This window comes from Chiloscyllium punctatum, chromosome 26 (genome assembly GCF_047496795.1).
Source record: "Chiloscyllium punctatum isolate Juve2018m chromosome 26, sChiPun1.3, whole genome shotgun sequence".
Lineage (NCBI taxonomy): Eukaryota > Metazoa > Chordata > Chondrichthyes > Orectolobiformes > Hemiscylliidae > Chiloscyllium > Chiloscyllium punctatum.
In genome coordinates, this window is record NC_092764.1 from 6,947,810 (window position 1) to 6,964,147 (window position 16,338).

The 16,338-nt window shown below is 45.1% G+C and overlaps 1 protein-coding gene across 2 annotated transcripts in view; it reads right to left on the reverse strand.

The window, feature by feature from the left end:
• The window catches only part of LOC140496281 (cadherin-5-like), a 55,059-nt gene that overhangs the window by 22,768 nt on the left and 15,953 nt on the right, over positions 1–16,338 (reverse strand). For both annotated transcript variants that reach the window (XM_072595833.1, XM_072595834.1), the window contains 2 exons: positions 5,875–6,048; positions 1,884–2,175 (listed from right to left, as the gene is read on the reverse strand). In XM_072595833.1, the coding sequence (XP_072451934.1) occupies positions 1,884–2,175; positions 5,875–6,048 (466 nt within the window). The remainder of the gene's footprint in view (positions 1–1,883; positions 2,176–5,874; positions 6,049–16,338) is intronic.

Below are 16,338 nucleotides of genomic sequence, written 5' to 3' on the forward strand. Positions count from 1 at the left end.
CTGAGCTTCACTGGAGCACTGCAGCAAGCCTGAGACAGAGATGTTAGTCAGGTACAGGGTGGGGTGTTCAAGTGGCAGGCAACTGGAAGCTCAGGGACCTTTTTATTTGCAGGCAGAAATCATAAGGTAGAGTTGACCTTGAGGAATGATCCCACTAATCACCGGCATTTCACCAGGAAAAGTTCTAATTGGTGGCGGGCTCAACTTCCTTCATTATGCCACATGTTCAAATCCAGCATAACCTCAGATCACAAACACATAGAGACAGACACACCAATTGTGCAGATAGCCTCATCACTGGCATTAAGCAGACTCTAGCAACATTAATACCTGGACAGGAGGAGTGGCACAGGGACTATACAGTGAAGTTACAATCACTCAGCAAACACAACAGCTACCATTGCATCTCATTCAGACATCACACATCCAGGAGAGACACAAAGGCTCTGATATTACTCGAGGTCATGAGGAACAATTCGTTCCAGTATAACTGAGATGGATTCTGCATCAACCACCTTAAAGAGTGGTAATGGAGTCGGTGTAAAAAAACATCGACTAGTGCCTTTGATCAGGAATACTACCAACCAGAGCAGCAAGAGTAGCAAAGAGACCAGATAAATGGAAGCTGTCATGTTAGAACTTTGGCAAGAGATGGTAGGAATGTAAATGGTTGAATAGTCATTAGATGATCATTTGGGATTACATTTGGAGGGAGATGCAGAGAAATAGGTTAGATGTAACTGTGAAGAAAATAGTGAGATAAGCATGGAGCTTAGAGAAAACGTCAGGGTGGGAGGATGGAGTAAACATGTTGCTCAGGTATGAGGTCTTGGCTGTGATAGCTGTGAAAAACATTGTTCATTACAGCCTGTTTTCAAGTGTCTCACAGAGTGAGAGTCATTTTGATCATTCAAAACATCAGTCCCAAATCTACATTCACAAAGAACTTTCAACATTTCTGTGTAACATCCCTCTCTCCCCCATTTTTAGCCCATTTATAAGAAAGAGGTTGATATCTTCTTCAAAGGAAAAGGAATGCCACAGGAAGGCTAAGTTTAGCCACTTGGAATCCCAGACAACTCCAGTCTGTTCCTTGAAGTCAATCCTGTTGTCCCTGACCTGATGTTTCTGTTACTCTGTTAGTGCATGTTGAAGCTTCAGTTAAGACCGAAGTTATAATGCAAACCTCAGAGAACATTAATAATTACTCATATTAATGCCAAGCACTAGTGAGTTGGAATTCTGTGGGGGTGGCATAGGAGACAACTGATGGAGCCAGGACCTGGATAACATTAATGTCAGGCTGTGAAATAACCACCATCCCATACAATAGAGGGACAGGAAAACTCACATTATCAGAGGAGACACTGACATCTGTGCGTGAGTTAGGAACAGGTGTTCAAGTGAAATCCCATGCTGTCACTGACATGGGAGTGTTTAATGGGGACAGTGTAGAAGAAGCTTTACTCTGTATCTAACCCCGTGCTGCACATGCCCTGGGAGTATTTGATGGGGACAGTGTATAGCTCTCGTGGTGTAGTGGTAGTGTCCCTACCTCTGAACCAGCCGACCTCAATCCTACCTGCCCCAGAATTGTGAAATGCCATCTCTGAACAGAAGGTTAGAAAACATAGAGTAAGCTTTACTCTGTACCTAACCCTCTACATTCCGGGGATGGTGTGGAAGGAGTTTTACTCTGTATTTAACACCATGCTGTGCCTGCCTGTGGAGTGTATGATGGGGAGAGTATAGAAGGAGTTTTACTCTGTATCTAACCCCCTGTCTGGGGAGTGTTTTGTGGGGATGTGTAGCAGGGTTTTACAGTATATCTGACCCTTGTTTAACCCTATACCCTGTATTGACTCAAGTAGCCTTGTTCTTACCTGTACCAGACATCTCAGGAACAGTTCCATTAAATGGGTCTTTTGTAAATATGGGTGCATTGTCATTCAGGTCCAGAACATTAATAGTGAAGTTGGTTGAAGGACCCACTTGTTTCTTAGACTTTATGTCAATCACAAATCCTTCTAATTTATAACGGCCCTTCTTCTCTCGGTCCAACTCTCTGAACACGCCAATGTTTCCAGTATTTGGATTCACTTTAAAAATAGTTCCTACTCCCTCACCACGTAGAACGTATTGTGTTTTTCCCAACACGTGTCTTCCTGATTCTATCTGGAAAGTAAAATAGACATATTTCACCATCAAACATGCAAATATTTATGGCTCTAATCCCCAATTGTGAGATGTCAACATTCAGTTCATGGGAAATCCCACTGACATGGCATGGTCCACCCATCCAATCACATATCACCCACTCCTCCGCACTCACTGACGATGGTGGTTCTCATTTTGACATGTTGCTATGTTAAAGTCATCATCATTGTTTGCAAACTCCTCCTTGGAGAGACAGAGAGAGAGAGAGAGAGAGAGAGAGGGCACTGTGAAGGGAGTGAAATTAATATTTTGTTCCTGTAATGTAGGAATCATATGCGCAATGGTCTATCTGTATGAGAGATTAATTAACTGATAAAAAGATGATAAATTCTGCATATTTCTATACAGGGACATAGGAGTCGGTCAATGCTGCATTATTCAATCAGCAGTCAGAACTCCATTTTCCTCTCTATAGCCTTCAATGTCCTTGCCTATCAAATATCTATCCCAGCCATGATTAGATTCAAAGACCTAGCCTCCACCACCCAATGGGAAGAGAATTCTTATGAGATTAAAAATACTACTCATCTCTGCCTTAAATGGAAGACCCCTAATTCTTAAACACCACCCCTTAGTTTTAACCCTTCCCACATGGGGAGATATATCCTTTCAACATCCATCCTACCCAGCACCTTCAGGTCCTTTTATACTGCAGCTAGATCAGCTCTTACTTTTGTAAACTCCAATGGATACAGGGCGAACCTATTCAACATTTCTACACAAGGCAACTTCTTTATTCCAGGAATGAATAAGTTAACAAGCTTGGAACTGTTTTTAAAACAATTATATCTTTTTCTTAAATAGGGAGGGATAAATTGTATGAAATATTCCAATAGAACTATTGTAAAATGCCCTTACTTCGATATTCCAATTCCCTTGTAATAAACACTAACATTCTATTTTTCTTCCTAATCATTTGCTGAATCTGTATACTAATGTGATTCATACAGCACAACAACCAGATCCCTCTGCATTGCTGATTTCTACAACATCTCCCTATTTAAGCAGCATTCTGATGTTCCATTCTTCTTGTCAATGTGAACAAGTTCACATTTTCCCACATTATGCTCCATCTGCCAAATGTTTGTCCATGCATTGACCCAGCAATATCCTTCTGCAGACTCTCTACCTCCTCTTGACAATTGGCCTTTTGACCTATCTTGGTGATCTCGATATACTTACTCACCATACATTCAGTCTCTTCACCCACCCCACTAGTCAAAGTCCCAGATTTCAGCCTCCACTCCATTTTCTTTGTGAAGCTGCTTCTGTTATTGCTATGTAAATCAATTTCAGTATTGTGCAGTTCCATTTTCTTTGACAGCTGTGCCTTTGTTGCTAGCTCACTCACATCACAAGGGGACATAAATTTAAGGTGAAGGGTGGAAGGTATAGGGGAGATGTCAGGGGTGGGTTCTTTACCCAGAGAGTGGTGGGGGCATGGAATGAGCTGCCCGTGGGAGTGGTAGAGTCAGATTCATTGGCGACCTTTAAGCGGCATTTGGATAGGTACATGGATGGGTGCTTAATCTAGGATAGAAGTTCGGCACAACATCGTGGGCCGAAGGGCCTGTTCTGTGCTGTATTGTTCTATGTTCTATGTTCTATGTTCTATCTGGTTCACTGGATTCTGGCTTTAGGTTCCACTCCAGGAGAAAAACGATCAAGGCTGTCACTCCAGAGCGGTGCTGAGGGAGCACTGCACCATTAGGACGCACTGTCTGTTGGATTAGATGTTAAACTGAGGCACCATTGACCTGCCTGGGTGTATGTAAAAAATCTCAGGGAATTGTTTCATAGAAGAGCAGAGGACTTCTCTGGTGTCCCAGCCAGAAGTTCTCTCTCAAACGATATCACAGATTTTCTGGTCTTTGAAGCTTGCGGGAGCTTACTAAGTGCAAATTGAGTGTTGCAGTTCCTGCATTCCTGCAGCGAGCACAGTTCAGAAAGTACATCATTGGGTTTAAAACACTTTAGGCCGTCTGGTCATAGTGAAAGTGCTGCATAAGTCACGTTAACTCTCTGGTTTGAGTTTTGTGAGCTATCTCCACTGCAGAATCTGTACTAATTGGTTGCTTTCCAAGAGCACTCCTGTTCTAGAAATATGTGAATACCCCTGAATCGTCAAACTGCTCACCCCACTTTCCCACATAATCTCAATCCCTATTCCCAGATCCTAAATTTCATGCTTCCAGAATGCTGCTTCTCCCCCACAGTGCTCCCAGCAACTAGGACTCTTCATTCCAACTGTAGGATCCCGAGACCACAAACCTCCATAAAACCAGATCTTAAGATTCCCTACCACTGTTTCCACGTTCCAAGATCATTCCCAAGATTCAGGAATCACTGTCCCCAGCGAAAATCCTTGACACTTCAGCTTTGCTCATAGAAAACGTAATCCTAAACAGAAGACTCAACGTCAAGCAGAATTGCAAGCTGGAGTGTAACTGAGGGCTGTCCCTGTGAATGATCACACTGCCAGTTTCGATGTCCAGTGCATCAACATTTATCTCAAGCCTTCCACATCAGAGGTCACATCAAAGCCCTCTTAATGGTGAGTAAAGTAACTACACCGTTAAGGCATTCAAGGAGATTCGTTAGCTCGGTTGACTGTACAACCACTTTATGATGCAATGTGATGCCAATGGTATGGGTTTAATTCCCACACTGAGCTGATGTTACTGTGCGATCACTCTTTCTCACCTCTCCCCTTGCCTGAGATGTGGTGACCTTTGAATATAGGAGTTAGGGCATGATTTTGATGTACAGGATATTGGTGCAGCCTCTTTTGGATGACTGTGTCCAGTTCTGGTCTTCCTGTTATAAGAAGAGATTTACCAAATGTTGCTGGGAATGAAGAGTTTGAATTATAAGGAGAGGCTGGATAGGCTGAGGCATTTTTCACTGAAGCTCAGGAGGTTGAGAAGTGACATTATAGAGGTTTAAAAAATCATGAGGGGTGTAGACAATGTGAATGGCAGGTGCCTTTTCCCTAGTGAGAAGAAGTTCAAAACAAGGGAGCATATTTTTAAGGTGAGAGAAGAAAGATTTAAGAAAGACATGAAGGGCAATTTCTTTTCCACAGCACGTGGTTTGTGTGTGGAATGAACTTCCTGAGGAATTGGTGGATCTGGGTGCAGTTACAACATTTAAAAAGCATTTAGATAAGTATGTGTATCAGAAATATTGGGAGGGATGTGGACCAAGCACAGGCAGATGGGACTAGTTTAATTTCGGATTACAGTCAGCATGGACTGGTTGAACTGATGGGTTTGTTTCTGCGCTGTATGACTCTATAATTCTCGGACCTTCAGGTGAAACCATTCCCAGTCATCTGTCTTATAAAAGAGCAGCCCTATGATTCAGTAATTCAACGGTGACTTTATCTTTATCCGATAGAAATCATAGTAGCCAATTTGTGCACAGCAACTTCCCCCAAAAAGAGCAATTTGATAACAGCCAAATATTCCATTGCTGGTTGCTTTGTTCAGGGATAAATCTTTTCTCTGGACACAAGGCAAACTTCCTGATTCCTCTTCAAATCGCAAACATGGGTCTTTCACATTTATGTGAGACAGAAAGCATTATTATCACATAGAGTCATAGAGTCATCCCTTGACAGGCATCAGTTCCAGTAGTGAAGGGAAGGAATCTTACCTTTCCGATTTGTCTGGGATCTTTTGCGCCCTCCCAGGAAGCGAGCTGGTTCCAGATCCAGTCTGATTTTGTGTCACTGCTGTTGACTTTGAGGCTTAGCCCTGATTGTGCTGCCCAACCCATAGTGCAGATCAGTAGCCATAGGGGAAACAGTGCCCCAAACATCTCAATGACCTGTAACACAAAACAAAGGATATTACATTTCATCCTCTTGGTTTAGTAAGATTGACCAATGTTCCACTTTGTCATTAGAGAGAAGTGACTTTTGGCAGTTTAATCTGAGTGTTGCTATGCCTCAGACAAGGACAAGGTAAGACCTTTATGATTACCTGAGTTGCTATAGGACCTGAACCCACACTATTGGTGTCACTCTTTACTGTGAGCCAGCCAGCTAAGGCTAATTAACCCAGCGCACTTTACACCACATATTGTCGGTGATATTATGAGTATTTTAACATTCTCCTGGGTGACCTCCTATCCTTCTTCCTCTCATCAACGCTCCATCGCCCATACAGTAACTCCCACCAAAACCCGCTTCCCCATCGCCGCTATGCTGATTGACTGACACTGGTCCCAGCCCAGCAACATCCCAATTGTAAAATTCTCATCTCTGTTTACAAACCCCACCACAGTCTCAACCCTCTCTGTCACTATAATCTCCTCCAAACTCATAAACTTTTGAAGCAACAAAACTCATCACATTTGGTGAAAGCAGAGACAACAAATCATTTAGTAAATTTGCAGATGATGCTAAGGTCGGTAGAGTAGTGGACAGTGCTGAAGGATGTTGCAGATTACAGAGGGACATAGATAAGCTGCAGACCTGGGCTGAGAGGTGGCAAATGGAGTTTAATACAGAAAATTGTGAGGTGGTTCACTTTGCAAGGAGTAACAGGAATAAAGGGTACTGGCCTAATGGTAAGATTCTTGAATGTGTAGATGAGCAGAGAGATCTCAGTTTCCTTGTACATTGACCCTGAAAGTTGCCACCCAGGCTGATAGGGTTGTTAAGCAGGCATATGGTGTGTTAGCTTTTATTGGTAGAGGGATTGAGTTTTGGAGCCATGAGGTCATGTTGCAGCTGTGCAAAACTCTGGTGCGGCCACACTTGGAGTATTGCATACAGTTCTGGTCACTGCATTACAGGAAGGATGTGGAAGCTTTGGAAAAGATGCAGAGGAGATTTACCAGGATGTTGCCTGGTATGGAAGGAAGGTCTTATGAGGAAAGGCTGAGGGACTTGAGGCTGTTTTCATCAGAGAGAAGACTGAGTGGTGATTTAATTGAGACATATAAGATAATCAGGGGATTGGATAGGGTGGACAGTGAGAGCCTTTTTCCTCGGATGATGATGGCTAGCACGAGGAACATAGCTTTAAATTGAGGGGTGATAGATATAGGACAAATGTCAGAGGTTATTTCTTTACTCAGAGAGTAGTAGGGGTGTGGAACGTCCTGCCTGCAACAGTAGTAGACTCGCCAACATTAAAGGTCATAACTGGTCATTGGATAAACATATGGATGATAATAGAATAGTGTCGGTTAGATGGGCTTCAGATTGGTTCCACAGATTGGTGCAACACTGAGGGCAAAAGGGCCTGTACTGCGCTGTGATATTCTATGTTTTATATTCAGTTGGAAATTCATTGGGCACTTGAGGCAAATGCACAAGCAGAGCTATGGGATGAGAGTGGGCAGAATGGGTACTGACTGGATTGTTCTATAGAGAACCAGCACGATGCAATGGGCCAAATACACTCCTTCTGTGCTGTAATAACTCTGTGGGCTGGATTATCTGGGGATTGCCAAGCTGACCCATCTTTTTTTATGAGGGAAGGGAGCTTTGTATTTCTGAGAGGCAATTCTTCAGAAACAGCTACTGTCAAAGGCTAAGTACATTAGATAAGTGTACTTAAGATTAGATTAGATATTAGGCTGTTGGGAGGAGAGGGTGCCAGAGGGATTGAGGGGGTGAGGTGCCAAGTAGGGTGTGAAATGGGGAGGGTGCCCCAGGTTAGTAGGATGGCACCTGGTGACATTCCTGATGAAGGGCTTATGCCCAATATGTTGATTTTCATGCTCCTCGGATGCTGCCTGACCTTTTCCAGCACCACACTCTTGACCCTAATCTCCAGCATCTGCAGTCCTCACTTTCTCCTAGCTGGGGACATGCCACAGAGTCATTTAGCCATACAACACAGAAACAGACGCTTCTGTTGCAACTCGTCCATGCCAACCAAGAATTTCCCTCGGATGGGCGAGATCAAAACTAGAGGGCATATGTTTAAGGTGTGAGGGGAAAGATTTAAAAGGGATCTGAGAGGCAACTTTTTCACACAGAGGGTGGTTCACTTGTGAAATGATCTTCCAGAAGAAGTGGTAGATGCAGGTACAGTTAAAACATTTAAAAGACATTTGGACCGGTGCATGAATAGCAAAGGTTTATACAGATATAAACCAAATGCTGGTGATTTGGACGAGTTTAGTTTGGGAAACTTGGTCAGCATGGACTAGATTGACTGAAGGGTCTGTTTCCATGCTGTGTGACTCTATAATATGGTGTTTCGGGTTGGCCAGTGAAAATGGGAGTTACAACATTGAAAACACATTTGGATAACTGGGCCACGCTCAGGCAGATGAGACTATTTTAGTTTTGGATTAAGATTTGCATGGACTGGTTATAGCAACCAGCAGCATTGTCAGTGAGGTACCAGCACCATGGTCAGTGAGGCACAAGCACCATGGTCACTGAGGTTCCATGCTGTATCCACTCTGACTATATATCATGACTGGCTGATGGTGTGTTCAGTTGGGTCGGGGAGGCATGGGGTTGGTTGCAGACCATGAGTGTGGGCTGGGAAAGGTTTGGATGGGTGGGAGGATGGTGTGAGATATTGTACTGGGTGTTGGTGGAGAGGGTTAGGTCAGGTCTGATGCAGCGTTGCCTCTAATTTTCCAAGTGTTGAGTGAGGCAGTGAGGAGAAAGTGAGGACTGCAGTTGCTGGAGATCAGAGCTGAAAAGGTGTTGCTGGAAAAGCGCAGCAGGTCAGGCAGCATCCAAGGAACAGGAGAATCGACGTTTCAGGCATGAGCCCTTCTTCAGGAATGAGGAAAGTGTGTCCAGCAGGCTAAAATAAAAGGTAGGGAGGAGGGACTTGGGGAGGAGTGTTGGAAATGCGATAGCTGGAAGGAGGTTAAGGTGAGGGTGATAGGCCGGAGTGGGGGTGGGGGCGGAAAGGTCAGGAAGAAAATTGCAGGTTAGGAAGGCGGTGCTGAGTTCAAGGGATTTGACTGAGACAATGTGGGGGGAGGGGAAATGAGGAAACTGGAGAAATCTGAGTTCATCCCTTGTGGTTGGTAGGTTCCTAGGTGGAAGATGAGGCGCTCTTCCTCCAACCGTCGTGTTGCTATGGTCTGGCGATGGAGGAGTCCAAGGACCTGCATGTCCTTGGTGGAGTGGGAGGGGGAGTTTAAGTGTTGAGCTACGGGGTGGTTGGGTTGGCTGGTCCGGGTGTCCCAGAGGTGTTCTCTGAAACGTTCCGCAAGTAGGCGGCCTGTCTCCCCAATGTAGAGGAGGCCACATCGGGTGCAGCGGATGCAATAAATGATGTGTGTGGAGGTGCAGGTGAATTTGTGGCGGATATGGAAGGATCCCTTGGGGCCTTGGAGGTAAGTAAGGGGTGAGGTGTGGGCGCAAGTTTTGCATTTTTTGCGGTTGCAGGGGAAGGTGCCGGGAGTGGAGATTGGGTTGGTGGGGGGTGTGGACCTGACAAGGGAGTCACGGAGGGAGTGGTCTTTTTGGAATGCTGATAGGGGTGGGGAGGGAAATATATCCCTGGTGGTGGGGTCTGTTTGGAGGTGGCGGAAATGACGGCAGATGATACGCTGTATATGGAGGTTGGTGGGGTGGTAGGTGAGGACCAGTGGGGTTCTGTCCTGGTGGCGATTGGAGGGGCGGGGCTCAAGGGCGGAGGAGCGGGAAGTGGAGGAGATGCAGTGGAGGGCATCGTCGATCACGTCTGGGGGGAAATTGCGGTCCTTGAAGGAGGCCATCTGGGTTGTACGCTATTGGAACTGGTCCTCCTGGGAGCAGATGTGGCGGAGACAAAGGAATTGGGAATATGGGATGGCGTTTTTACAGGGGGCAGGGTGGGAGGAAGTGTAGTCTAGGTAGCTGTGGGAGTCGGTCAGTTTATAGTAAATGTCCGTGTTGATTCGGTCGCCCAAGATAGAAATGGAAAGGTCTAGGAAGGGGAGGGAGGAATCTGAGATGGTCCAGGTGAATTTGAGGTCGGGGTGGAAGGTGTTGGTAAAGTGGATGAACTGTTCAACCTCCTCGTGGGAGCATGAGACAGCGCCCATACAGTCATCGATGTAGCAGAGGAAAATGTGGGGGGTGGGGCCAGTGTAGCTGCAGAAGATGAGTGAAGCAGTGACCTCTGAAACTGGAAGTCATTACTATGATGAGTGTGTTGATGCTGATCCTTGTGTATGGCACTTTGGAGCAGTCATACATGCAGAGCTGTGCAGCTTAGAGGGGCGGGGTCCTGGGATGTGTGTTAGGGCCTTTGTGGGGGGGTGTCAGATCCCAGGGACTGTCTGGTCAGGGACTGGGGGAGGTGAATTTGAGGGTATGTGTGAAGTTAAGTATGGAGTCAGTGTTACAGCCACTCAGGAGATCAGCTAAATACCTAACAATCTAACTTTTCCCAAGTCACTGTCTTATTTCATCAGAACCATGCAGGGTTTGCCCATTTTAATGAAGGATTTCGGAGGGATTCCAGCAGAAAGGAATTGCCTTGTGGAATGTCCAGTTTCCCCAGCAGTTCCTCCAGCATCTGCTACAAATGGGATTCCGCAGGGTCCCCCTGCACACCTCCCATCTTTCACTGGAATAATGACTGTGTGTCCAATACAAACTCTGGACTAACGGACTTTAGGAATCAGCTTTCACCACTCATCTGAGCAGCTCCTTCCAGATCATTGCAACGCCTCGTGTAAAATACCCCTCATCACCTCCCTCTGTCTGGATGTTTTAATGTGGATGGATTAAGTTATGAATATCAATGTTTTTCATTCAGCTTCATTCCCACTTTCCTTCCTCCAGGGGGTGTAAACCACATCATTGAACTCACATCAAATGGATCCAAAAGGAATCACAGTGATTGCCCCTTGCATGAGCTTTATTATGATGAGGCAGCTTGAAAGTTGCATTGAGCTTTAAATAGGTTCTGTTCCTCTAACACACCCTTCCTGTCATTTAACTGGAGAACATGTCTGGTGTGCTGCTTATTAGCCAGCACTTCCCACTGGAATTGTCTGCATGCTTTAGGGAACAGCACTGTCCTTTCCTATTGAAATGCTAAAGAGAAGAATTGATATTCTTCTTGTACGGTCTGGTTTCTTAAACAGGAATTTATTGTTGGGAAGAATAATATCTGGTGAGACAGAAAAATGTTTTATTTATGGTGTGTCCTTAAGAAAAGTTTCAAAGAACTTTCCTTCCACCTGATAAATCCCTCTTGACTTCCACAAAGCCAGTTAATGAATATAAGTTGTTTTTGCGGATGGAAATATCATCTTGCAGACACAATGTCAAACAATCTCACAGCTATCAGTTCATAGAATCATAGAATCCCGACAGGTGGAAGCGGGCTATTCAGCCCATCAAATCCACACTAACCCTCCAAAGAGCAGTCCAGACCCACCGCCCTACCTTATCCCTGTAACCCTGCATTTCCTATGACTAACCCACCTTGCACGCATATACCTGGGCACAATGGGCAACTTAGCATGGCCAATCCATCCTAACCTGCACGTCTTTGGTTCAAGGTTCACTCCGGAGGTCAAAATCTCAGCTGGCACCCCAGTGCAAAGGGAGCACTACACTGCCTGAAGACCCATTTTTCAGATGATGTCCAGATTGTGAGTGATTCCTGTTCTCATTTTGAATTGTGGTGCTTTTAGGTTCAGTGCAATGATCATCTCCTGAAGACCCTTTCATCATCGACTATTTAACTGAACCACTGGACTGGGATCAAGAAGCAGAGGTAAACCATAAAATCATTGGATCCTAGAGCACAGTACGAGGCCATTTGGCCCATTGTGCCTATGCTGCTCCCTGGATAGCCCTGCTCTCCAGTTCTTTCCCCACACCCCTGTCTCTAATGAATCTGTTTACACCTCCTTCTCAGGCAGCGTGTTCCAGATCACCAGAACTCACTGTCGAAATGAAAATTGCAATAGCGTTGACATCTGTGTCCTGTCCTCACTGACCCAGCTTCCTGTGGAAACAGTTTAACCTGAACTACTCAATCTATCCAGCCTAGGATTCTGGACATCATAGTTACATCCCCCCCTTGACTCTCTCTGTCAAACAGTTGGGGTTAAAGGTTAATTGATGAGGAATCAAAAGGAGGAACCTCTTTCATAGTCCAGAGATGAGCAGGTTAGGTGAATTGGCCATGCTAAATTGCCCATAGTATTCAGGGATGTGTAGTTTAGGTGCATTAGTCAGGGAAAGTGTAGAGTAATAGGGTAGGGGAATGTGCCTGGGTGGGATACTCTTTGGAGGGTTGGTGTGAACGGCCTGTTTTCATACTGTAGGGAATCTAATCTGATCACAGAATCCCTACAGTGTGGAAACAGGCCATTCAGCCCAGCAAGAGCTTTTTATACCTTCAAAGAGGATCCCACTCAGACACATTCCCCTACCCTATATTTACCCCTGACTAATGCACTTAACACTATGGGTAATTTAGCATGGCCAATTCACCCTGACCTGCACATCTTTGGTCTACTGGAGGAAACTGGACACGGGGAGAATGTGCAAACTCCACACAGATAGTGACCCGAGGTAGAAATCGAACCCAGGTCCTTGGTACTGTGAGGCAGCGGTGCTAACTGCTGAGCCATTCTGCTGCCCCAGTGGATGGTCAAGACCTCATGGCATTACAATGAAGAGTAGCAGGGAAGGTCTGGCCACATTTCTTTCTCAACAGAGATCACCAAAGAAACATTATCTATTTATCAGAGTGCGGTCATGGTAAATTGCTGTGTGCAAATTGGTTGCTATGTTCCTTTCACTATAACAGTGACTGGGCTACAAAACAGAAACCTCATTGTGTGGGGTGGTTTGAGAAGTTGTGTGATTATGAAAGGTGAGTTCTTCCTTGTGTATGGATCCATCATTAGAGCTTTGAATGAAATAACTTCACTGAAAAATAAACTTAAAGTCCAACATGATTAGCATTTGAGGAAGAGGAAGGTGCAAGGCAGATAGCAAATTTCCTGGTGTCCTTGTGACATTTGTCCCACAAGCCGAAAGCAATTCACTCAGCTCTTCACTATTAATTAGTGACATTGGTGTAACTGGCCTTTTCATGATAAATCCACAGGTTCTGAACGAGAGAGAAAATACAGGATAGAAGCATCTTTGACGTTAATTCTCTTTATCAACAGATGCTGCTACTTCCGGCATTTTCTGTTTTGATGTTAAATTATTCATGATCAACTGAATCCTCAGAACCCTGAGATAATTGAGGTCTTGAAGATTATGAAAGGGCTTGATAGGATACAAGTAGAGACGATGTTCCCACTTGTGGGAGAGACTAAAAATACAAGGTTCCTATAAATACAAGGTATTTAATAAATGCAATAAAGGACAGAGTGGGTAACTTCCTGTTTCTTGGTATTTATTCCTAGGTTGTGGGTGTCACTGGTGAGGCCAGTATTTATTGCTCACAAAGCAGTCAGTCAGATAGCTGCAGTTCTGTACTCACATGGAGAACAGAGCACATGAAGGCAGCTGATTGACACCAAGTAGCTTGAACCTGGTGGATTTTAGCAATAACTATCAATGGTAACATACTCACCTTCAGGCTGTCCCTTTTAATCCAGATTGAGTACAAATTTCACCATCTGTTGTGGTTGGATTCAAGCCCATGTCCCCAGAGCATTAACCGAGGGTTTGGGATTACAGTCCAGTGACAATATTATCACTCCATTGACATTATTCAGGAAATATGCTGGAAAAGCACAGCAGGTCAGGCAGCATCTGAGGAGCAGGAGCATCAACGTTTGGGCAAAAGCTCTTCATTGAGCCATTCCTGATGAAGGGCTTTGGCCCGAATCATTGATTTTCCTGCTCCTTAGATGCTGCCTGACCTACTGTGCTTTTCCAGCACCACTCTCATCTTGACTCTAATCTCCAGCAGGAGAAAGTGAGGACTGCAGATGCTGGAGATCAGAGCTGAAAATGTGTTGCTGGAAAAGCGCAGCAGGTCAGGCAGCATCCAAGGAACAGGAGAATCGATGTCTCGGGCATCAGCCTGAAGAAGGGCTCATGCCCGAAATGTCGATTCTTCTGCTCCTTGGATGCTGCCTGACCTGCTGCGCTTTTCCAGCAACACATTTTCAGCTCAGATCTCCAGCATTTGCAGTACCCACCTTCGCCTACTATACAGAAAACGTTCGACAAAAAAATCCTAATCTACACTCTGGACAACTGCATCCTCTCTTACCTCCACTGAGTCACTGGCTGGGGCCAGTATTCAATGCCCATCCCTAATTGCCCAGAGGGCAGTTAAGATTTAACCACATTGTGGTGGGTCTGGAGTCACTTGTAGGCCAGACTGGGAAAGGTCAGCTGCTCCCACCTATAAAGGACATTTGTGAATAATGGATTCATGGTCATCGTTAGATTCTTAATTCCAGATATTTATTGGATTCAAATTCCACCATCTGCCCTGGTGGGATTCGACACAGGTCCTCAGAACATTACCTGGGTCACTGGATTAAAAGCCCAACAATATCAGCACTAAGCTATTGCCTCTCCTGTCCTGATTACCTTCTTGCCCTCTCATCTATTGCTTGACTTGAGTCTACCCAACTACATGCTGAACCCTGACCAGCCAATTAACCCCCCCAACTCGGCCTGACCACTCTTAACCTGGCTATCCCTCCTGACCTGACTGCCCCTCCTAATCTAGACTGAATCAGGTGGTCTGTTTCCATGACTCCACGACCCACCCGCTCACTCACTCACTCACTTGCCACCCTCCACACTTACTACACTGACCTACCCTTTCTACCATATCCTTTGATTCAATCACCATTTCAATAAAAATCACACTGGGCATCGAAACAGATCTCACAGCAGCCAGTGCTGTTGAGGGGAGAAGTGTAGAGTTTCCCCTGCACAGACCCTACAGCACTGCGATGGAACTGTTTGACAAATGCTGCATTTTGGGGAAAGCTGTGCTTGCAAGACATGGCAAGAATTGCGGAGAAAGGTTGTATGCGGGAAGGTTCAAGTGCAGCGGCTTTTTGGATGACGTGGGGCAATAAGCAATTCATTGTAAGACTTTACTGTCCATACAGAAACTCTAAACAGCGTTTGGATTAAAGCAGCAGGGTGTTCCATCTGCGAACATATTGGACATTTATGTAGAATTTTAAAGAAGAAGGTAGAGCCAGCTCTTGTGCCTAAATGGATCAAGGAATATGGAGGGAGGGTGGGATTAGGATAGTGAACTCAATGATCAGCCATTATCATATTAAATGATGTAGCAGGTCCGGGGTGGGGGTGGGAGGGTCAAATAGCCGACTCTTGCTTCTAGGTTTCCAATGTAATTCCAGCAGCATCACCCAAAAGTTCCTGTTTTGTGGGCCAGACTGAGGAATTCCTCTCAACATGAACTTTGTACAGAATTATTCATACATTGAGCAAAATGAATACACTTCAAGGGGAGTGTATTCAATCCTGCAGGGTACGGTCTCTCAGAAATGATCAGCTCATTTCATTTGGAGTTTCATCAGAATCCAAACAGATTCCTGCCTCCCAGATCTAACCTGATCGGGACAGGTAATGATACACATAGAACACAGGAACGGGCCTGTTCACCTACGATGTTATGCTGAACAAATTAAACTGATCCCTTCTGCCTGCTCTTGGTCCACATCCCTCTGTTCCTTGCATATTCATGTGCTTATTGAAAAGTCCCTTAAATGCTCCTAATGTATCGACCTCCACCACCACCCCTTGCAGTGCGTTCCAGACCCCTAGCACTCTGTGTAAAAAAATTCACTTTCCCAGAATTGAAATGACTAATGCTAGGGGGCATTTAAAGTGAGAGGGAGAAAAGTTTAAAGGAGATGTGAGGGGCAAGTGTTTTTTAATACAGAGAGTGGTAGGGGTCTGGAAGAGGTGGTGGTGGAGGCAGATGCAGTTGGGGCATTTAAGGGACTTTTAGATAAGCAGATAAATATGCAAAAGATGAAGGGATATGGGCCAAGGGCAGGCAGAAGGGATTAATTTAATTTGGTGTCAGCCCGTATCTAAGCATCTCATAATTTCAGAGACTTCTATCAAGTCTCCCCTCAGCCTCCGCTGCTCCAGAGAAAACAGCCCAAGATTTTCTAGCGTCTTCTTATAGCTCATACCCTCTAATCCGGATAGCATTC